The sequence below is a fragment of the Meriones unguiculatus genome, chromosome 7 (genome assembly GCF_030254825.1).
Source record: "Meriones unguiculatus strain TT.TT164.6M chromosome 7, Bangor_MerUng_6.1, whole genome shotgun sequence".
NCBI classification, from domain to species: Eukaryota; Metazoa; Chordata; class Mammalia; order Rodentia; family Muridae; genus Meriones; species Meriones unguiculatus.
In genome coordinates this window covers 20701748-20725359 of record NC_083355.1, presented here as the reverse complement: position 1 = coordinate 20725359, position 23612 = coordinate 20701748, and the positions used below count along the sequence as shown (strand labels likewise).

At 49.3% G+C, this 23612-nt stretch overlaps 1 protein-coding gene across 1 annotated transcript; it reads right to left on the bottom strand.

Moving 5' to 3' along the window:
• Positions 1-70: 70 nt before the first annotated feature.
• On the bottom strand, positions 71-21572 carry Rab5c (RAB5C, member RAS oncogene family). The gene is made up of 6 exons (XM_021641179.2): positions 21417-21572; positions 4743-4993; positions 3353-3504; positions 2965-3087; positions 1652-1745; positions 71-1219 (listed from the first exon to the last, which is right to left on the bottom strand). Exons 2-6 carry the CDS (start codon positions 4906-4908, stop codon positions 1104-1106), a joined length of 651 nt encoding a protein of 216 aa, XP_021496854.1. The 5' UTR covers positions 4909-4993; positions 21417-21572; the 3' UTR covers positions 71-1103.
• Positions 21573-23612: the final 2040 nt, after the last annotated feature.

Genomic DNA, 23612 nt, shown 5'->3' with positions numbered 1-23612 from the left:
TCTCAGGGTCCTAACGCAGTCCTACCAAGAAAACCCTCAGGTCATTTCAAATACACCAACAATCCTCAAATACAGGGTGCACAGCCTTTAATGCAAGCCGAGGGGAGCCAGCTGTCAGCTCCAGGTTTGAGTACTGTCCTCCTACACCAGAGCAGCCAACAGCAGGGCCTCTTTCTTTTGGTTACCATGACCACCAGCATCCTCTCACACACAGGGGACAGGGCCATTTAATCAGATTGGATGATTCATTTTAAATTAACTTCAGGAGAAATAGAGAGGATATGCATGGTCTGATAAACCGCTGGAGAAAGACGAGGAAGACAAGTGTGAGGTCGATCGATCGGCTGACTATATTGACAAGATACTGATTGGTTACATGTTGAAGAAAACATACAATACAAAATACAGAAAAAGTTGGTTCCATCCCCTCCCACTCCCCCCTTACCCACCCACCCCCAAATACTCATCATCGTGATTTGGTCAGAACAGGGCTCAGAGCCAGAGGTCAGGGTGACCGAGGGTGGAGGGGTCCTGGGCCATAGGGTGTGTGGCTGTCACAATGATGCTTCAGTAATGCTGCGGTTTCTCTCCCAGCTGGGAGTTAGGTGGGGAGGGGGCTGCAGCCTGATGACAGCTAGCCGAGGGAAGAGCTGCCTGTCCCTTCCCCAGCCCAGGGCCTGCTCACTGCCCCAGGCCGAGAGCTCTCCCAGCAAGGTAAGATGTGGGCATTCTTGCCGAGTCTGCTCTCCAGCAAGAAGGAAGGGCAGGGCAACCGCTCCACCCCTGTCCCCACAAATGAGGGGCACGGGAGCTCGGCTACTAACAGCAAAGGGCAAGTGGGAGAGCAGAAGAGAGGGAACTGGGAAGAGCAGAAGATCATATATATTAAAAAAGTGACTTAAGACTTAAAATTGAATTAGTATTTGTACAGAAAGGTGCAGGTGGAATAACTCCCTCCAGCCTAGGATCAAAGTTATGCGGAGGATTCATGATGGACCCTTCCCCTGCCCCCAGTGGTGGCCCGAGTCGTTAAGTGCGATTGGTTAGAGTGGATCCCAGTCGGGTCGTTCTGGTGGAGGAGTGGGGCACTGGCAGGTGGGGGCTCAGTTGCTGCAGCACTGGCTCCGGCTGGCTGGGTTGCTCTCCTGCAGGTCCACACCTCTGTTCCGCCCTGGAGCACCAGCTGCATTCTGGGGCTCATTCTTGGGAAGCTTCTTGGCTGTTTGAGAGAGAAGGGGAAACACACTGTGGGTCCACCCTAACTAACACTCTCCCCTAATCAATGACAACCAGAGTACTGGAGGGTTTGTGTGCCAGGTGCACTGTGTGTCTCTGGAAACTGAAGCAGAGAGGTTAAGAATTTGCCCCAAACCAGAGTGACAGCAGCATTGCCAGGATTTGAACCTAGGCAGAACGACTCCCGAGGTCCTATGGGGGAAGGGATGGCCATGGAAGGCTCTGATATGGGCAGAGTGTAACATGGAGACTCTGGCCCAGGTGTTATAAACTTTGGCATCTGAGTCAGCTAGACAACAATTTTATCCATTTAAAATGGTGGAAATTCTGTTCAGGGAGGTACCTCATAATCCCACTGAAACCAGCACACACGTTCTTCTCTGCTCAGGGGAAAGACAGGGGAAGGGCAATTTACCTATTGCCATGAAAATTTCATTCACGTTCATTGCAGTCTTCGCGGATGTCTCCATGAACAGCAAACTGTTGTCATCTGCATAGGCTTGTGCTTCCTGAGTCAGGCATGTGAGGAAGAAGAGGGTGGGAGAGGAATGTTGGTGGATGGCAGGGGCTAGGGCACAGGATAAAATCTTCCTTGGTCTCTGTCCTTATAAAACAGAGATTGGGCAAATGCAGGGCTTCAGGCTTGGGGCTTCCCTGTTCTGGGTTTCCCCAAAACAGCAACATCACCTGGCCCACACTCACGAGGTGCAGCTCTCAGTTCACAAATACTGCCAGATTCTTATTCAGTGGCTTCCCTAGGTCCTCTCTGCCTACTTCTCTTCAGCATCACTAGGCAAGAGATCCTTCTACAAAGATATCCTGCACATACATTTGCACATCCAGACAAAAGGATGCTGCCTGCAGCACTGTTCCTAGTCCTCGGCGGTTACACATAGCTTAGGAGGCCATCAGTGAGGAGCTGGTGAAACATGAACTGCAGGGTGCGGAGAGGTTCTCACCGCTGTGATCCCAGCACTTGGGAGGCAGAAACACGGAGTTCCGAGTTCACGGCCAGCGGCCTGGGCTACATGTCATATGAGATTCTCCCCACCTACTCCACAAACATGTGACGCTGTAACATACAGTACATGTGGTACACAGCATGCTCCCAGCCACTTTGTAAAGAAAAGGATTCATAAATGTGTACTTTTTGTTTCTTTTTGTCTTTTCAAGATAGGGTTTCTCTGTGTAGCCCTGGCTTTCCTGGAACTCACTCTGTAGACCACACTGGCCTCAAACTCACAGAGACTCGCCTGCCTCTGCCTCCAAGTGCTGGGATTAAAAGTGTGCATCACCACTGCCAGGCTAAACATGTACATTTTTAGAAAGAAAAAAACAGCCTGGGAATTCTGGATAAGAGAGGCTGGGCTTCTCAGACTAAATGGGAATTCTGGATAAGAGAGGCTGGGCTTCTCAGACTAGAGAGACCAAACTCACTCTTTACACCTTCTTGGGCTATTCAAATTTCACTACATGCTTGCACTGCCTGGAGAAGTACTGTTTCAGTCCATTCGGTTTATAAGGCGAACGTGCAGAGTGTCACCTATCCACTCCCCCCCAACAACACCAAGAGCTCCACGAAGACAGTTCCTTTGTGACCTGTGCTTGAGTCATGAGCGGGCAGCAGAGGAGAGCTGCCGCCACCTGCCACTTTACACGGCCCAAGCAGTCTAGGGAGGCCTTCCTCAGAGCCGGTTCCCCCTTCCCCAGCTTCTGTCATCTCCTCACCTGGAACTCCACGGCTCTCTTGCTGGCCAGGTCTGCCTTGTTACCTGCGAGTGCAATCACGATGTTGGGGCTGGCCTGCCGCTGTAACTCCTTCACCCAATTCTTAGCCCGTGCAAATGTATCCTGAGGAGAGACGATCAAAGCGTCAAAGGGAAGATGAGACATTCGACTCAGGGCCACTCACTAGCAAGCACAAACTGGCACAGCCATAAGGCATCTGGGACTTCAATCCTGAGGATTTTCATGTGAGAGCCCCCAAACAACAGAGAATCTGCCCATATCCCACTCGGGAACAGAAGGCACAGAGGTCTGAAATGAGGTTTCTGTAACCCAATTCTTGGGGATTTACAGACACGAAGGGCAAGGAGAAAAGAAGGGAAATCTTTACTGTGTTGGTGATGTCGTAGACCACAATGGCTGCTTGGGCACCCCGATAGTACATTGGGGCCAGGCTGTGATATCGCTCCTGTCCAGCTGTGTCCCAGATCTCAAACTTGACCGTTGTATCGTCTAAGCAGACAGTCTGTGTGAGGAAAGCCGCTGTAAGAGAAAAGGCGGGGTCATTAGGCAAGAAAGAACTGGAAAGCACCTTGATTTATTCTGTTTGGTTCTGGCAAGTAGAAGCCTGTCCACGCAGGGCAGGTGGGGCCTGCACTCGTGTGTTGTCTGGGAAGGGCCTGCACTTGAGGTACCCTGCAAAGCACAGCAAGGGCCAGAGAAGGGAGGCCTGGGGGAACCCTTATGCTGAGCCCTCAATTCCCCCTAGCCTTCCTTCTGCTGCCTTTCACAAATGCACTTCAGCTCAGGGGTGACTGTGACCTTCAGTTTCGGGAAGGCATTCTCACTGGGAAATATATATTGTCAAAGTGCCAGGCTGGATGGCTGGCTCCCCAACCACCCCTGCCACCTCCAGGCGCTCCAAACTAGCCACCATCCCCACTGTGACCCAGAATCATTCCTGAATGGCCAGCCTGTGGTTTGAATACAGACACTACCTGAGATGGGAACACAGGGCACTGAGGCAAACATGCTTTCAAGGAGAATCCCTGGAGCTGGGACAGACAGGTAGGGTTCCCCCCCCACACTAGACCCAGCAAAGGATTATGACAGCTCTGTGGGAAGCTCTTTTCCTTGTCGTCCCACCCCCACCTCCCAGCCCACTGAGGAGCCTGGGCGCCACCTCACTTCCCCCTCTAGAGCTCCTGACAGTGCTGAGGAGGCAGCTAAAAGACTGCTGACATGGCCAATTCTGTTTCCAGCTGCCTAGAAACCTCCTACCAACCAAGAGAGCGAGAAGGATGACTCAAGTCCAAGGGTGGCCCTGGCCTCTCGAGGTTCACACTGACTACAGATGCGAGAGGCTGAGTTCAGAGTCTTAATCACATCCTAAATGCTGACCAACAGGGTGTCAGTGGCACCTTCTGAGCCCCAGAGAGAACAGGACACACATACTACCCTGCAGGAGAGAAAGTAAAAAAGAAAAGACACCCCCCCCAAACTACAGCCAGCCCTCCGTGATGCCACATCATTGGAAGCGGTTGTCACAGCCACAGAAATAATAAAGAGGCTGGAACAGAGGAGGAAGCCAGTTTTCAATCCCTAGATGATTATTAGAACTCTTGCTTTTGGGAATGAAGCATGAAGACTGAGGGCTAGACTCAATTCCAGGGCCCACTGATCAAAAGGTGCTCTGGGGCCAGACAGATTTAGTCTCTGCACAACAGTGGTCCCTCTCCTCTGGGCTCCTTAGGCCTTCCCAACACTCCTGGGCTACTCACCTCCAATTGTGCTCTCCTGGTACTCGTGGAACTGTCCCTTGACAAAGCGAAGGACTAGGCTGGATTTGCCCACTGCAGACTCCCCCAAGAGGACCAGCTTAAACTGACAGATCTTGTTGCCAGCAGCTGGTCCATTGGGTCGTGCTGCACCTCCCCGACCCGCCATGGCACGATGCTCTGCAGTAGTACCAGTGAGGTGGGGCCGGGCGGTGCTATGCAAAGAGGCACTTGATGGGGAGGGAGGCCTCCAACTGCAGGGGAGAAATCAGAAGTAGGGGGTTAGAGTGAGACTATCAGAGGTACCCTCCCTGATGACCTGGGTGATTGTTCTTGCCCTTGAATTCCCAACCCTCCCTGCAGGATTGAGCATAAGTCTTCACTAGACTGAACTACAGACACCTCTCCTGGATCTGCAACTTGCAGAGTGGTGAAGAGCAAAGCGGCTCTCCAGTTTTAGGTTCATAGATCCTGAGCAAGCACTAGGACTTCCCTCTCTCAAATGCATACATTCACTTAACAAAATCCAGGAGAGAACTGCATGAGTCAACAGGCTCTTTGGACTCCTCCCTCCCCACCCCAAATAAAAAGGGCCCAAGAAGACACTAGGATTTAGGTCAACAAACAATAAGCCTGTGGTCTTATGCTAGGACCACAGCCTGCTCTCCACAGAGAGTGGAGTGTGTGGGGAGGTGGGTGAAGGCACAGCAAAGTCCTGGCAGCCAGCTCCTCAGATAAGGTGCTTATGGGCACTCAGAGACCAAGGCCTAGCCAGTGTGAGTTGTTATCAGAATGACCAGGCTTGTACCACACAGAGGAATGAAATGCCTTTCTTGGCTTTCTGATGCTGAACTATGTGTTCCAGAATCAGAGCAATGTTCCCTTGCACATCCTCAGTCTCCTTCCCCAATCTCATTTTGGACAGGCCAGAGTCTCACACACATTAAAAAACAAACCACACAGAAAAACAAACATGCTCTGAAGCTCGAGCTCTGCTCCCAGTTTCTGCTGCCAACTCTCCCTTTTAAATAGAGACCTCGCTTCCATTCTCTACTGGCAGAGGCAGTGGGTGACACAAAGAAAGCTTAAGGGGGAGGGCAGGGATGGAGGCAAACATGAGACACTGAGACCTACACCCCTAGCAGCTGGTGTTCCAGCCCAGAATTTACCACTCAGCTTCAGAGGCTCAAACTTTTTGGAAGTTTCCGACCTGTACAAGAGGATAAAGAACACATATACCAAAAGAGAGCAGAACATGCACAGGAGAGAGCTCAGCTGCCCCGATCAGGAGGAGTGTATCCCCTACAGTCAAGGGCAGGAGTGTGATGAACAGAGCTCCTGTGGGAAGCCAGTGCTCTGTGCCCCACAAGAAGCAAAGAGCCTGCTTTGTTCGGCCTCAAATCCTTCTCCACATCCAGGATCTCCCAGCAACTCATTTAAAAAGTGAGCCTCAGGAAGAGTGATTCACTAACCAGGAACAACGGTTTCCTTTCTGGGCAGAACCAAAGGAAAAAAAGTGTTGAAATGGGGACTACCTCTTCCCCAAAAGTACAAGGAAGGAAGGGGGGTGTGTTCAATTTGATTACTAACCAGAAATGGCATCTAGAGATGCCATAGGTAAGATGCTTTCTCATTCACCCTAGACAGCGAAGACAAGGCCTGTGCAGTTTCATCAGGAGGGCTTCCTCAAAATGCCCATGTGTGTTCTAGGAACTCAGAGTGCTTACCTCAGGAAACCATTCTGAAAGACAGCTAGCATTCGTGGAGAGGTTGCACGACTATCTCTTTTGAGCTTTAACATAACTTTCCACTTTTACAGACATAACTTGATAGCATTAGGTGCCCTGCTCCAGGCCACCTAGTATACACGTGACAGAGCCAGGATACAACCTGGGTTCCTACAAACCAGCCCGTTTGTTATCAGGCTATTCTCCCAGCTGGAGTAGAACAATGAGGGCCACACCCACCCTTGGTGTTTGGTTTTAGGTGGCTGCAGCAGTTTTGCAGGCTCAGCAAGATCTGGTTCTGGCAAAAGTGACCCTGATATACAATGGAATTACAGGTTGGTGATTACCCTGAGTGCACATGACATAGGGCAAAAAAATTCAGCACAAAAGAAGAATAAGGGCATGGGACAAGGGAAGAGACAAGCAAGAGTCTAGCTGCAAGAAAACAAAGCAGTTGTGGAGGAGAGACAACCACTGGCATGGGCATACCCTCACCTACAAGCTGAGAGGGAGCCTCATCCCTAACAAATCTGCCCAGACAAAATGTAATTATTATTATTATTTTTAAAGCCAGAAGGGGAGCAAATAAATTCTCACCTAGCAATTCTCAACCTCTCTGTATGTGGAAGCCATCGGTGTGGCTGGTTAGAGTGCTCATCCAGGCTCAGAACAGAGCCAGCCATGGTATCTGGAGGTACCACTGAAACTCAACCAGGGATACAGCAGCTAGCATGAAGCAAAGGAGCATAGACTGGGTGGCATGAGTGCAGACTGTCTCCTCCCACTTCTGGGTTAGTTTACACAAGCCAACTGAGCTAAGTCAAACCAGGACAATGAATGCTGGGTGCACAGGGTTAATGCCTATGTCTGTGCAGTGTGCAACATCTTTTCCACAGAGACAGGTAAGCAGGCCCTGGCTTCCCTAGTCCACAGAGACAAGTTCTACTCAGCTGGCCTAAACTGCCTGCTGACATGTCCTTCCTGATCACTGGTTCCGCCTCCAGAAACACCTGAGCAGGTGCTCACTGCACTTTTTACAGTCTGCTGCCTCGTGGTTTTCCTGGCCCCAAGAAGGAATCACATGAGCAGAAGTGTCTGGCCCTTTCAGCCAATAAAATACTAAGCAAGACAATTTCTGTCATGAAGTAATGCAGAGATAAGACCATGTCTGAAACAGGTGAAGGTCACACCCAGGTTCCCAGGAAGGCTTACACCTTCTCCTCCGAAGACTAAAAAAAACAAAAACAAAAAAACAAAAACATAACTTGTACTGTTGGCATGTGGTAAAAGTAAATGATTTCATGTACTGAGCTGTCTTGCCTTTTGGGGTGTGTGTGTGGTTATGTGTATATGTGCTGTGTGTGTGTGTGTGTGTGTGTGTGGTGTATGTATGTGTTGATATACGTGTGTGTAATTCTTCCTGAACTAATAGCAAAGATATTCCATATTTTAGAGCAAGTAACAGAATAAGTCTAAGCTGTCTAGAATGAAAAATCAAATCCTCCTTAAGAGTATCAAAGTTGCCTGTTGGAGACAGGACGAGGCAACAATCTTTTTTTCCCTGGTGTCTGGCAACAGTAGAGCTACAGGCCCATAGCAAAAGACTCCCAAGGCCCACTTCCCAACCCTCCAAATAAGAACCCTGGTTCATTCACAGACCACCAAGAACAGAGGACTTAAAGGCACCCTAATCAGTATGCCTTTTCCCATAGCACACACAAAAGGGCAGAAGTCCCAGGACCCTGGACACGCCAGCTCTGTGCCCAGGCCAAGAGTGGACAAGAAAAAGGGAGATCAAGCTGCTGTTCCTCCCATTACTTGGGGGCTGCAGATCCGTGGCCACTTTTCTCGTCAGAATCTTTAGAGTAGTGTCCAGAACTTGAGGCTTTATAAAGTCCCCAGTGGGTAACAGTGGAGCATGTCTTTCTTCCCAGCACTGTGCGGCAGAGGCAGGAGGAGACCTGTGAGTCAGAGGCCAGCTAGGACTACACAGTGAGACCCCGTCTCCAATAAACAAACAGAAGAAGTAGCTGACTAAACACCAGAACTACAGCTGATAAGGGAAGGCACACAGATCCACACTGTGCACAGACCATCAAGCCAGGGTGGGAGCCTCACTTTACTAAATGGAAGCCCTCAGACATCAAGAGCTGTGGCAACGTTGTCCCTCCTCAGTCCCTGTGAGAAATGTTCGGGCTTCTCTAATCCATACACCGGCTTCATGCTGCTGTCCCTCCTGGTAAAAGGTCTAGCAATTCCAGCTGGTGGGTGTCTCTGGTGCTTCCTGTTTGTTTTAGAGACTTCCTCTAGCTGCAAGTGAGCACGGCCTGAATAGGGAGCAGATTAGAGAAACCAGACTGTGGGCCTCAGGGTGGAGATGCAGTCACTTAAGGTTAGCGGCTGGGTGAGGGGGGTGGGAACGGCACTGACAACCAAGTGGCCCTGCCCAGAGCTCCAGGGAGGTGGTCTAGCAGAGACTTCAGCTATCCTTTACTCTGGGAGAAAAAGCAAGAGCTGAGTTTGGTTGAGCTTGAGAAGACACAGTTGCCTCCTGAAACTTGTTGGTTTAAGAGAAGGATGCAGGGGCCTGAGCCTGAGAGATAAAAAGATAAAGGCTAAGGGGACAGATATTAAAAAAAAAAAAAAAAAAAAAAAAAAGCCAAACAGAGCCAAGGATGGCCTCAGGGTGCTGAGGTGGTGACTGACCCAAAGTCTTAAGGGCACAGTGGATCCTCCCAGGGAAACCACTGCTATGGCACACTGGAGCCCAGGACAGTCTGGCAGGACCTCCAGGCTGAAGAGCCAGAGGCAATGGCAGCTCTCTGGAATCCCCTGTCCCCTCCCCAACCTCAGCATGATCAGGTCAGTGCTCAGAGAGGGGAACTGGCTCCAGCATTGGTCAGCTGGTTAGCTCTATGACCTTGGCCAAGTCATACAAGTGGTCATTCTCTGCTTTAGTTCCTTATCTACAAAACGTATTATTTAATGCTAATTGCACTGGGTTGCTGTAAAGGTTAAATAAACACACGATATCCAACACAGAAGTAAAAGGAAGGTAAGGTTCCAAGTTGCATGCTAATTAAATGATAGGCTAGCTACTTAAACAACTCTTGAATCTTTGGCTTAAAGGGCCATATAACCTTAATCCTAACTACGTCAATTACAGAGGTAAGGTGTGGGGACCTGCCTAGGGACACACAGCAGGGTGACAGTGGAGCTCAAACCCATGACTTAGGAAAGGCTCCCACGAAAGAAATACCAAGATTATAAACATAGTCACATCTACGAAGGATAACAAGGAGTTGGTTTTTCTATTTTTTTTTTTTCTTTTTTTCCTGAGACAGAATTTCTCTGTATTGCCCTTACAGAATTTCTCTGTATTCTCCTGGAACTCGATCTGTAGACCAGACTAGCTTCGAACTCACAGAGACATAAGTGTCTCTGCCTCCTGAGTGCTGGGATTAATGGTGTGTGCCACCACCACCTGGCAGGAGATGGTTTTTAATGTGTAGTTTATACTTATAATGGATGTGTGTGTGTGTGTGTGTGTGTGTATATGTGCATATGTCACTGAATGTATGTAGAGGTCGGAAAACAACTTCCAGAATAGAACTTCTCTCCTTCCACTGTGTGGGTTCTGGGAACTGAACTCAGGCCATCAGACTTGGTAACAAGTGCTCCTACTTGTTGAGCCATCTTGATACCCCATAAAATGCTTCAAAAAAAAAATAATGGCTTTTAGCAAAGAAACACTTTTTAAAATTAGTTAAAATTTTAGCTAGTTGTTTACTTTAGATTCCTAAAATTAACTAAGTACCTAAACTTTGTATCTGAAAGTTACAAGTTAACTGGGGCCATAGCTCAGTGGTAGAGTGCTTGCCTGCCATGCACAAGGCCTTGGGTTCTGTCAACAGCACTACAACAATAAAATAAACATAAAATGAAATGTCCGGGCTGGAGAGATAGCTCAGAGGTTAAAAGCACTGGCTGCTCTTCCAAAGGTCTTGAATTCAATTCCCAGCAACCAGATGGTGGCTCACAACCATCTATACTGAGATCTGGTGCCCTCTTCTGGCATGTAGGCAGAACACTGTATAAATAATAAATCTTAAAAAAAATTACACGTTAAAAAACAAAATACTTATGGTATAGAATTTCCATAATACAATGAAACGCTAAAGCTTAGAAATATGGTGAGCATACACCTTTAATCCTAGCACTTGGAAGGCAGAAGTGTGTGGATTTCTGTAAATTTGAGTCCAGCCTCATCTACATTTCAAGTTTCAGGGTTACATAGTGAAAAGATTCAGAACACCAATACTGCGTAGACTTAACTATGGCTAGAGACTTGTGAAGCTTTAAATATTCCTCAAAGCAGGAAGCCAGCACTTTCTGATGAGGAGGAAGAGGTGACAGTAGTATGATACTCGATAGACCCACCAGCCCAGGCTATCTGCAGAGTCTGGGGGTCGGGAGAGGGGAACTGGATAGGGTGGCAGGACTCTGGTACTGCAGTGTTCGGGGCCATGTCTCATCAGCAGAGCAAAAAGCTCAGCTCCAGAGCCAGGCACTCTACCGCCCAGGTGGGGCTCTGAGGACTTTAATGGAAAGCCATTAAGCAGCTGACTTAGGGGAGAAGATGTAGGAAATGAAGAAGCTTCCTTTACCAACGACAGCAGATAACTCTAACCATGCGAGCAGCCTAGAGATGTGCTTAGAGTCAGCTGGACTCCCTGCCACTGGGACAGACAGAACCCCCTACTTGCCCCAGGCTACCCATGTCACTTGCCTGAGCTCAATGCACAGTGAAACCTCATGGAGACCCTAAAAGTGCCAGCTCAGAGCCCCAACTCTGGCAACTCCTGAAAAGAGGTTCTGGAAACACCACTGGATAGCCAAGCTGAACATTCTGCCAAGAGTCAGCCAGGAAAGAGCATGGTGAGCTCCCGAATCCTTTTCCCTCATGTGCTGGGTAGGAGTGAGGACAGATGCCAAGACAAGTCAGACTGTAGCCATCTCTTGAGAGACAGACCCCCAGCTTCCAGAGTCCTGTCCTAGAAAGAAGAGTAAGAACTTCCCTGAGAACTGGCAAGATGGCTCAGTGGGTAAAGGTTCTTGTCACCAAGCCTGACAAACTGAATTCAGTCCCCAGAACCCACAGGATAGAAGAAAGCCAACTCCTTTAAATGGCTAATGAGCCATTATGAGCCACATGTATACATGTGAGTGGTACACACATGCACACACGTATACACACACACGATTAAAAATATAGAAAAGAAATCCCTCCCTGTCAAGCTGCTTTCTCAGCTCTCTACCACAGATGGGTTCCTCGAGGCCACAGGGAAACACGGTCAGAGCTAACTTTCAGGCAAAGAAAGAAACCTCCAGTGAAGTTCCCTTGTCTTCCTGCACCCACAGGGAGGAAAAGACGCAAAGTATGTTGTTGGTATAATGTTCTTTTAAAATGTATAGGCCTTACCCTTGTTAATTCAAATGCTGATTTCCCCACCCCCAACTCTCTGGTTTCAATCCAGATATTGCATTGTGATACTCATTATAAGCATCCTGTCTCAACTCTTGTGTAAACAGGACAAAATAAAGCAACTAGATACAATGTTGTGCAATGGGAGGAGCCAGAGGACAGGAAAGAGGGGAGGAACTACAGAGCAGGAAAGAGTGGGAGGAGAAGGGGCAAGAGGAGAGCGAGGAGAGCAGAGCTGGAGGAGAGAGCTTGGAGGACATGGAGCATGAACCAGATCTAAGATTTCACAAAAAGCAAGTATAATGTGGGAAATCTAAATGTTAGGAAACTGAGGGCTTGGAGGTTTAGGAGGGAGTAAATATTGCCCAGCATTGTGTTCTAGGTTAACTAAAAACCCAGTCTCTGTGTGGTGATTTGATTATACAGCTGTTTAAGATTAACAGCAAGCTTTACCAGAAGATAAACCACTAGTAAATATTAATAACCACCTACAACAGTATGTAAAGGCCAAGGAGGACTCCATGACTGATGGGGAACTAGAAGAGTTTCAGTCACTGGTCCTGTGAGCCAACACACAGGCTGGCTGCCTAGAGCTGAACTGGCAAGGGTCATCCTGTCTAGTGATTCAACATCCCTGAATGAAATTGGGCCAGCCCCAAGACAAAGTTCAACTTGAAATGTGGCCCCTTCTGCAGCATAAACCTATACACACGTTCAGCGCAGGAACGGCGAGGTGAGGCTGTAGTCGAATGATGGCTTACCATCCTGTGCTAGGCAGGATGGTAAGACAGGTAACTAGTAGCTCAACCTGCAGCATGGAGCACAGGCTTTCTGGATGGCAGGTAAGACGGATGTGAGGTTCCTATTGGCCCAGTACCTTATTACTCTGTATCTAATTCTAAATTGGTTTGGGGGAGTTGAGATTTTTGTTTGTTTTTGTATGTTTTCTTTTTTTTTTTTTTTAGAGATAGAGTTTCGCAGACCTGGAGCTTGGAATCCTCCTGCCTCGACCTCCCAAGAACTGGGATCACCGGTGTGCACCACCATGCTGGTTTCCTGTGTCTGGTTTGTGTAGTTATACACTTACTTAGGCTGTTACTCACTGGAATCTCATCAATGCAGGGCTTGTCTCCCTGTCTGTCTCAGGAAGGGCTCCACAGGGGCCAGGAGTGTGAGCCAGGACAGCTGCTACTTCTGCTGTTCCGACCCAGCAGGACTCCAAGAACCACTGCTCAAGTCAGGATCAGCAGCACCTGTGCTGTAAGGCACTCACACCAATGGACACTTCGCACAAACCCTTCCTGTCTTCACAAACAACCAGCAGAAGAAAACGAGCTTAAATCACTACCTTCTTTGTTTCACCCTCAGCTCCCAAGCAGCAAGCAGAGGTGGTATCTAAGGGGAGGGCAGGGGGTATCAGACTGAGTGAGCCAAATTCCTCCTGCCCAGACACCACATGCACACTGGTCATAAGCTGCCTAGCTAACAAGAACAAGGTCAAAGTTCTCGTGGGGCGATCTGGGGGACAGTGGCTCTTGGAAACCAGAGAAAAGTATTTCAGACAAACTTTTCTTTCTTAATTTTTGCTGAACAGAATACATAATGGTGTCAGCTGAAGAAGGGATCCAATCAGACAATAAAGAGGTCCAAACAAGTTTCAATAAATTAACCACATCTCTGCTTCCACAGCCCCACATTCTACAGAGACTACTGCAGATGAGAAGAGGCTAGAGAACCTGGGAGCCTGAATGTTTGAGGAGGAGAAGGCAAGAAAACCCAAAGCACTGCCACAGATAAAAGGGACCGTGATAGAGAACTCCAAAAGGCTGTACTGTAGTTTTCTTGTATTTGAAGCTTGAGCCTAGCGCAGGGTAAGGGGTCATAAATACGGTGACTATGTGATGCAGGTCAGGCTGGCTAAGTCCGACAAATAGATGTGGGCACCCTAGAGCTCACACCCACAGCCATATTCCAGATGACTTGGACCCCGCTGCAAGAGCACTCCAGGACAGCTGAGAGAAAGCAACTTCCCTTGAAAGGACTCCCTCACATCCCTCACAGTGGGGGTAAGTCAGACAAATGGCAAGTCCCGTGGCCATCACTTAGGTTAGCCTTTGCTGTGACCCTGAACATATCCCTGAGCCTTTGAGAGGGAAAGACTAGCACCCTCATCCAGGGCTGCTGGAAGGATGATGCATAAGAGAGTGAGCTCCAGCAACTCAAGTAGGCCAGGGCAAGTCCCACCTGAAGGACCCCCCACCTCCATGAAGCAAGTAGAGCCTCAACTCCCACCCCCCACTCCATGCCCAGATACCTTTCACCCTAGCTTCCCTGGACAACATCCTCCGATGCCCTCCATTTGAAAGAGGAAGCCTTTCTCTAGATTACCGGAACACGGGCTCCTTTCCTAGAAGACTCATGATGCATTGTCAACAGCCCAACTTTGAATTCTCTGGAGATAATCACGATGCCATTGACTAAACCATCACCATCCTATAAATCTTCCCCCACCAAGACCAATCACAACCCCTTCAAAAACAACGAAAAAGGGCGACTCTTCTTCAAGAAGCTCACACACACTCTGGGGTGTGTTTTAGTCCTCATGCTTAAAGTCTATATGAAAATACTTTTAACAAATCCTGACTCAGCTTCATTAAGTTAAATAATAAGCAAGTAAATAAATAAACATTAAAGGTCCTGTGATACAAAGCATCTTGAGGACCTTGCTTCCATTTCATAGCCTCTCTCAGGAAAGGGAAGAAGTGATTCAGCTGCAGGAGGGAGGGGGCAAGAACAGGGCAGCTGATGACAAAACCAGAGTGGAGTTCCTTTTAAAAATCAGGCTGCAAATGCTAGAGGTTTGCAAATTGGCATCCTTCGTGGCCACAGAGTCTGAACAGCTCGGAGAGCAATGTGATGACTAGGAGAGCAGCCAGGGTGAGGCAGGCCACCCACAGCCTCCTCAAGCCTGAAATGCTTCTGACAGAGCTACCTGAAGGGTACACACACAGACCTATGAATAGAGGCAAAGGGCTGGCTCAGGGCTCAAGTTACATATTTCAGAGGGTGAATGTGCAACAGGAGGATTTAAGCTAGTCAATGATTCAGGATCACAGCTCCAAGTGATAGTCTGCTTTGAGCCTGCCTAGAGCCACAAAGGCTACAGTACAAGTCTTCCCAAATGAGAGGTCTGTTTATGAATGGCAGCAAAAGAGGTGTGACTAGACCACCTGGGATTTCACGTGGACTTTCAGCCCAGAGTTCAGGAAGGTTAGGCTGGAGAACTCAATACCCCAACCAGAGAATGATTACATCCAGTGCCTCTCCACAGCCCGAAAGTAGACTCCAGGGTAAGACCAAATGTGATCACTGTTAGCTCAGGTGCAGCATCGGGCAGATGGGGACCATGAGCTGGTGAACAGAGGGCAGCAACCTACTGCAAGAACCAGGCGCCAGGGCTGGAGGGGATCCTCACCATGTGCTACTCTGCCACCTCACCCAGCTGGGGAGAGCGCCGACCACCACCAAAAGGGACAACTTGAACTCCAGATCAGGGCACTGGAGAGAAAATGTTTGCTAAACAGGCGTTGGAAAGGCAGCAGATTCCAGGGCCCAGGCAGGAAATACACAAAGAGCATCTTGTGCCAAAAAGTAAGGAAATGCTCCAAAAACAAAATTAGAAAAATCTTACAATGACAGGGGTAGGTCAAAGGTAGCCTATGGTTAAAGACAATGTGAGGAAGAAACACATCACAAACTAAAGTGTAAAAGTTAAGTACCTGTGAGCCAATAGCGACAGATGAATAACTAAATAAATGAGAGAATAATCAGATAGCTTGCATAAAGGGCCTTCCTAAGTCATGCAGCTACTCCGCCCTCCAAAGGGGGCTGCCACTCTTCAGCGTGGACTACATATGACATTCTGCTGAGAACAAATGAAGCAGGGGACGGCTTTATGGTGGACCTCACAAGCACTACCCGAGCCTGTGGTCAGGCCGACAGTGGTGGTGGTAAATCACACTTGATTATGTGCGTCTTCATAAAGCGGAACAAAATGGCACTTCCCATTTGAGTCTCCCTCCCTAACCCCTACCACTCCTAACCCCACTCTACTCAGGAGAAAAAATGTCAGCATCCCATAAACTAGCTGGCTGCTGACCTCGAGAACATCAAGGTCACTGAAAACAAGTGCAGGCTGAAGCTACCCACCCACAGCAGACTGGGGAGATATGACAAGTGCAGCAGAAACAGGACATTCAGGTGTGGTCCACAGAATTATGGATAGGGCACGAACTTTCATGCATCAACACTCACAGGGGAACATGGTCTGGGGCTTGTGAGGAACTCTGTACTATCCTCATAATTTCTCTAAGAATATTCTGAAAAGTTCAAAGAAAAATCAGGGGGCAGAGGAGGGGACTGGGAGTAGCTCATCCTGAGATAAGAAGAGAGTTGAGGCCTGCTAGTATTATCAACTCAGGCTTTTGAAGATGAGTTTAATGTGAGAAGGAGCAGGTTAAACCCCTAAGAGGGGATGGTGGAAGTAAGACAAACTGCAGGTAAGAGAAAGCGCACCCAACAGCTAGACAGGAGCAGGGAGTTTAAAGGCCACAGCAGTAGGATGCTGATGGGAAGGAGGGCTGCCCTCACCCTGGCTTTTTGTTTTCTTTTGGTGTGAAGGAATAGAACCAGAGCCTTGAAAATGCAAGGCAAGCACACTACTACTGAGCTATAACCCCAGAACTGCTAGAGCTTAGGACCAATGTCACTCTGCAGATATGCAAAATTGCACCCAGTGACCAGAGTAAAATTCACTTCACTGATCGCTGCTGCCTGGGTGGGTATTGCCTCATCACTCACAACTGCAGAAAGTGCAGACTATTCTGTCCTGCTATCCAGGACATTTACTCACCCTGCAGAAGCAGGTGGGGGGCACTCTAGCCAGTCAGAGCCACACCCACTTCTCCTACTAAAGCCTTCACAGGAAAAGGAGATTTGGAAAGCTCTACTCTATGGGAATTGGTTTGTACCCTACCTGATCTGCAGTATCTGCCCAGTAGCAACCATTCTACTCAACTGTTTGCTCTGCTACCTGTCTGAACAGCTGAAGATAGGGTTCAGGCTTGGAATGAGCTGGGGCTCAGTTCAGATCCCAGCTTTAACTAGCCAAGCTGTAAGTCTGGGAACCGGTGTGTTAAGAAAACAGGTAGGCAGGTACTTCAGGGCAGAGTTCCACGTCTGTATGCTTTTTCTTTTAGCAGCTGCAATGAGGGGCCTACAATGTGACGAGGTCTGTGGCCTGGGGTGTTCACGTATCTGAGATAGAAAGATCAGGGAGCCAGCACTGAAAAGCAAGCTCCTGTAAAGAGGAGCTGGTACTGCCTCAGGTTGCAAGTCAAGTCTCCGAAGGAAATGGGGGAAGCCACTTCCAGGCAGGTGAGGTGGACGTGAGCATTCCAGGCAATGGGAATGGTATACACTTAGCCTAGAGAGAGGCTGTACTGCATGATGGGATGTGCAGACTCCTGCCCGGCCACTCACAGCAGGGCTCCTCACGGTGACACAGACCTCCTTCCAGAGTGTTAAAGATGAAAGGAGTAGGCTCAGAGTTCAGACCAGTGCCCGCTACATGGCAGCAAAGCTCAAGAAGATGCAGGTCAAGTGTGGCACCAGCCTTTAATCCTTGCAGTTGGAGGCAGAGGCAGGAGGAGCTCTGTGAGTTCAAGCCCAGCTTGGTCTACAGAGTGAGTTTCAGGACAGCCAAGGCTACACTGAGAAACCCTGCCTTGAAAACAAGACAAAACAAAACCAAACAAATGGGACAATTATGGTGACTGCCTTAATAGTTTCTTCTGTTCACTTTTCATTCAGTCAGGGTCTCACTAGGGTCCAGGCTGGCCTTGAACTCAAGAGATCCTCCTGTCTCTGCCTCCCAAGTGCTATCATTAAAGCCTTGAGCTGCCATGCCCGGAACTCTTTACAAAGAACCACAACCTGTATCAGTTCTGCTCAGTAACTCTAAAATGAGGGAGCATGTGACACCATCTAAACACCAGTGGTCACAGCAGATTTTTGACAGTAAAACTGAATCAGAATTCTAGAGATGAATTACATTACATCATCAAAACCTCATCTGCCCACAGGAGGCCACTCTGTGATGATCTGATCTGGCCTTGGCACTGGACTGGCTCCTTTACCTTTGCAAGAGATCTAGTATTCCCATTTTATGGAAGAGACAGGTTTGGTGAGCCCAAGTCACCCAACTGGTAAGCAAGGGACTGAGGACGGGAAGTCAACTCTCTAACTTTAAGCCTCAAGCTTCTAATAAGCCTTCTATCTGTAATGCCCTTCTAACTGCTGAGCGACAGTTACCAAGAGAGTCAGTCTCATGTAGCCCACAGGCTGGCCTCCAACATGCTATGTAGACAAGGACAACTCTGAACTCTGATCCTCCTGCTTCCATCTCCCTCCATCTCCCAAGTGCTAGAATCACAGATGTGCCTACCCTCCCGATTTAGACAATGCAGAGATGGGTCTCAGGCGTGTTAAGCAAGTACTCACCAACCGAGCTATATCCTCAGCCCATTAAAAAGGTTCTTTCTGGGCTGGTGAGATGACTCAGCAAGTAAAGGTGCTTGCCACCAAGTCTGAAGACCTGAGTTCGAGCCTAGGACCCACCTGGTAGAAGTAGAGAAGTTAACTCCCACAAATTGTCCTCTCTCTTCTGTATGTGGGCTGTGGCATATGTGTGTCCACATAAACAGACAGAAAATAAATGAGTACATGCAAGTTCTTTTTAAGGAATGCTTGTTGGTGGTGCTCAGTTTGAATTTGTGAGTTTGAAGCTGGGCACAGTGGTGGACATCTTTAATCCTAGTGCTTGGGAGGCAGATACAAGTGGGCCTCCATGAGTTCAAGGCCAGCTTGGTCCACAAAGGCAGTTCCAGGTGAGCTAGGACGCAACAGTGAGTCTCTGTCTCAAAATCAGCAGACAGTATCAAAGGGGAATCAGAAAGTACAACCCTTCAAGCCTGCCCCGTGGGACCCTCCCGTTTGTCACTTTTACTTTCATTTTCTAGCCATCCTAAGTCTTCTGGAGAAATTAATGGCACACAGACATTATCAGACTCTCAGGCCCCTAAAAGTACAGGCTCAGGACTGTCATGACTTCCACAGCAAAGAAGAGGGTAAAGGAGGACAGAATGTTGGGAAAGAGGGAAGCATAAAAGAAGTGCTGGAGAGGAGGAGGGCTAAAAGTCTGAACTCACGGCCCTGTTCACTCTCCTTGCATGTTCATTCATTTAGCAAGCACAGCAGACCAGGAGGGGGCCCTGCTTTTGGATTACATTTGAACCCAAGCTCCAAACACCGGGCCTGACCACTTCTAACTGTGATTAGGTAAGAATCATCTCCAAATACCACTATCTCCAGGACACTTGTGAGAAATAGGTATGGGAAGAACGCTGGGGCCTTGTATTTTATAAACACTTGCTCTTATACCCCTCCTAGAGTGAACATGCAGAAAGGCCAAGTAGGTGTGAGAGGCAAGAGGGGAGGTGAAGCGCAGACTTAGAGAGGAGGGACTTCCTCTCATCAGTGCCCTCCCTCTCCCAGCAGCGCAGGCACAGGCTTCTCTCTGCTGGGCCTCTACAATTTCTGAAAGCCAAAAGTGGCTGTGGAACTGTGCAGGACTCTAGTGCCTCCTGCTCCACTGAGAGTGTCTCCACAAAAGCGCGTTTCAGAGCCAGAGCCGGGAGACAGTGTTCAGACAAATGGCAGATATGCCCATCAGAAGGTTCACCTGCCTCAGCCAGGACCCCAGGAAGCACAAGCCACTCCTTGGAAGGTAAGTCTAGCAGAAACCAATCCCTGTGAGCAGACTGACTTCACTGGGTCTCCCCAGCAGAGGCTAATGCTGAACAGCTCAGAGAAAGGAGGCTGGCTGAGGCACTCTCCAATGAGCCAGGACAGATAGAGAAAGAGAGACTGACTCATCTAGCTGTTGATCCTAAATAAGGAAGGGGTTTGAGTTGTTCAATAAGAAGCGAAGTAAATACACCACAGAGTTAGCTTAAAATATTGTACTGACTGGACACTGGCAACTGTACAGAAGTATGCTGGAAAGATCTCAAAGCAACATTTTTAGCTTTTGTGTAATAAGCAGTGCCTTAAGTTGGTCAGGAATACCCAAGGACTAAATGACTTTTCCTCTCTTGCTCCACTGCAGGCAGCAAGGGTCAGTTGTGGCCTCAGAAATCAGGCTACTCCTCAGGAAGGTAGTCTCTGACCTGTACTTTGGTCACATAACAAAAGAACCTTCCAGCTTGGTCAGGGACAGCAGCCATTTCACACACTTAAGTCCCAAGGAGAACACAAGGATCCTGTGTCAATATGGTTGGGGGACCGGCACCTTCTGGCACATACAAGCAATGCCTTTACCTAAAAGAACTAGAGCTGCCACTGGGCTCGGGGCTAACTGCTCTGTAGTATGTCTAAGAGGAGACTGGAGAGCAGTGGACCTGTTGCTCAGGTGTAGAGGTGTGACTGGGGGTGGAAGAGAGATGATCCCTCAGTTCCACAATCCTCACAGTTAGTCTCCTACTCCCTCTAAGGAAACCGCTCACATGCTCTGGAAGGACAGGGCTGAGCCTGAAGCAGGGGGAAGGAGGAGGGGAGAAAGAAGATAATGAATGGGCAGATCCTCCCTGATCTGTGATCTGTCGCTAGGATTGAGCAAAGCTCAGCTAAATTCTTTAGAGGCAGGAAGACGGACACACACTGAGAGAACTTAAGGGCTGGGGGCATAATGAATAGCACAAGGAGAGGGCCGCGGATTCCTTCTAAGTGACCCAGAATTCAAACTCTGCTGAGGTCCTCATAGGCTCGGGAGGAAGTAAGGGACTGTGAGAGCGCAAACACAGCGTGTAGAACATTCTCATCCAGACACCCCCTATCCCCGCACAGCCTAAAGGAAACCGAGACAAAAATTCTTTCAGGGCTGCAGGGAACAACTATTTTTTTTTTTTTTTGTGTGTGTTGTTATTCTTGTTTGGGGGTGGGGATTTTGGGGGGGAGGTTGGACACAGGAAAGGAAAATCAGGAGAGACAGCACTCCCCGCCACCCCTAAAAGGGGAGAGAGACAGGTTCCTTCACACCTGGCAAAGACTCTTTGATTCTAAAAGCTGAGAGGGTGGGGAGAGGAACTTGGGGTCCTTCTCTCCCATAACTGGACTGGACAGGCCAGAGGAGAGCCTTAAAGGACTCCCAAAGGCTCCCAAAGGACAGGTAAGCGAAGGAAAGAGGAGCTCCCCCTTTGGCCCGACGCCCTGGGGAGCCCCTGAGAGGGGGCTACGGGTCGGGGGAGGGGTCAGTATCCCCCTAAGCTAAGGTTGAGCAGGAGGAAAGAGGACCCCAGGGAAGCTTCCACGCATGCGAGACACTGGCCCTGGGATAGGCACACTCACCGCAGCTCCGGGGCAGCAGCGTTACTTGGGCCGGGGCTCCCACAGACTGGGCTCCTCTCCCCCCCGGCGGTGTCCCAGGCTCCGGCCTCCACTTCCGCCTTTCAGCCGCTCCGGATCCGGATCTTCAGCTCTGCCCCGCCTCTCTAGACTCCCAGGTGACTGACAGAAAGGACAGACCAATGGGAGGCACTCCGATCCTACCTACAATCAACGCGGGAAAGGAGGGAGAATGAGCGCGAGGGGTGGCGGGACTTGTAGTTCTCAATCGGGGAGGCGCCGGGGGCTGCCTGGCACTTGCGTTTAGGGTGGAACCGGCTACTGGCGGGGCGGAGCCGGTCCCGGCGAGCTTATCGCGTCACCGCCGGTTCCAGGTGCCGGGAGGAAAGACGTGTAGCCGAGCCTTCCAAGAGGGCTGTGCATGCAGAATTGAGAAAGGAAAAAAAAATATGATGCTCTTGAGGTCGCCTAGACCACTCGAGTGCACTCGGCAACTTAGCGAAGCCCCCTGTCCACATTTTGCGGCCAAGGCCGGTCCAGGAGGCTGATTGTTGAGGACATTCTGTTATAGGAAAAGCACTGGAGCCGGGCGTGGCGGCTCACTCGGGAGGCAGAGGCTGGCAGATCTCTGTGAGTAACAGTTATATAGTAAGACTAGCTAAAAAAAAAAAAAAAAAAAAAAGCAATGGACAAGCGAAATGGTTCGACAGGTAAAGGTGCCTGCTGCCAAGCCTGACTGAGTTCCAGCCCCAGGACTCACAAGGAGTAAAAAGTGAACATACTCATTCTCCAACAAGTTGTCCCCTGTCACCCACATGTGTGCCATGGCATGTAGAACCCGCCCACCGCCCGTCCCCCAAATAAGTGAAGAAATGTAATTTTTAAAAAGGAGGAGTTCTCTGGAGGACACTGGGAGGAATGGAAAAAACAAAAACCAAAAACAACTCTGCAGCCCACCATAGGCTTGTCCTCCCTCCCTCCTTCCTTCCCTCCTCTCTTTCCCTCCCTCCCGCTGTCCTCCCTCTCTTCTTCCCTTCCTTCCTTCCCCCCTCCCTCCCCTTTCCCTCTCTCTCCCACCCTCCTACCCTCCTTCTTTCTTTCCTCCTTCCCTCATAGGCTCTCACTATGTAGTCCCATTAGCCTGGAACTTGCTTTGTAGACTGGGTTGTATTTGAACACCCGGAGCTTCTCCTGCCTTTCCTTCTGGAATGCTGGGTTTATAGGTGTGTGCAACTACCACAGCAGACTAAGCTTTCTGTCTTAGGCTCGGCTCCCAAACACCAGGCCCACCTCCATCCCCAGTCAGAATTAGCTCCTTCAAAAACTGCCTGGGTTCTCTCTTTAAATGAAAACCACCCCACCTCCCAACACGGGTCAGTCCTATTTCTGTTTCTTCTCATTCCTTCTATGTGAATTAGGACCACTTCTGCTTCCGCTCAACCCCAACCTCCAACGCTGGCCTCTTTCTGCATCTCTCTCCCGGGGACACCGTTCAAAACCTTTATGAAATCAAAGCCCACCCCAGAGACCATGTGGCCATGGTGCCGACATCAGTGGCATGGGACAACGTCCATCAGTCATATTCTGCAAGCTTGAGCTGAAGAACGGACTGGTGGTCTGAGACAGACCGCCACGGCGCTATGCCCACATCTAGTTTCAACTTTTCATCAAGGTGCCAGTTTCCTACAACTCATCTACCACACAACATGCACAGATCTTCAGAGAAATGACGTAAGCCGAGAGAGGACGAGGCTTGGGAGAATACATTCTTGGCAGGTTCTTAACTGGTGACGAGCTTTTCTCTCCACCCACCTGCCCATACCTAGCTCAACACCAAATACCTATCCTGAAAAGCAGAGTTCCTTATTCAGGAGGGCAGGGAAACCCCTGGGATTTCTTCCTGAGGGTAGAGATCAGCCTGGTCGGATGTCTCTTCCACGTACTGTGTGTTTGTGGTTGTAACTGGGTGTTGGGGAGGAAGGAGTGTAACAGGCCCTTAGTGACTCATTAAGGTTTCTCCCTTATCCCAGGAGTCTCAGTTGGCGTGAATACGGTGCCAAGTGGATTGGCTGGCGCCTCTGCCCTTCCTAGAGACAGCAACAGGGCCCTAGGGTACGCTAGGGTGTGTCTGCTTGTGTTGGCTTATTCAAAGCCCTGGGGCTCTCGGACTAACTCCCAGAAACAGCCAGAGTCAAGGTC

Excerpts from the sequence above, each read along its gene's own strand:
- Rab5c (XM_021641179.2), bottom strand. The coding sequence starts at position 4,908 with ATGGCGGGTCGGGGAGGTGCAGCACGACCCAATGGACCAGCTGCTGGC. Across the intron at positions 3,088-3,352 it reads TCTACGACATCACCAACACA|GATACATTTGCACGGGCTAA; the intron begins GTAAAGATTTCC and ends GTCTCTCCTCAG. Across the intron at positions 1,220-1,651 it reads TGAAATTTTCATGGCAATAG|CCAAGAAGCTTCCCAAGAAT; the intron begins GTAAATTGCCCT and ends TCTCTCAAACAG.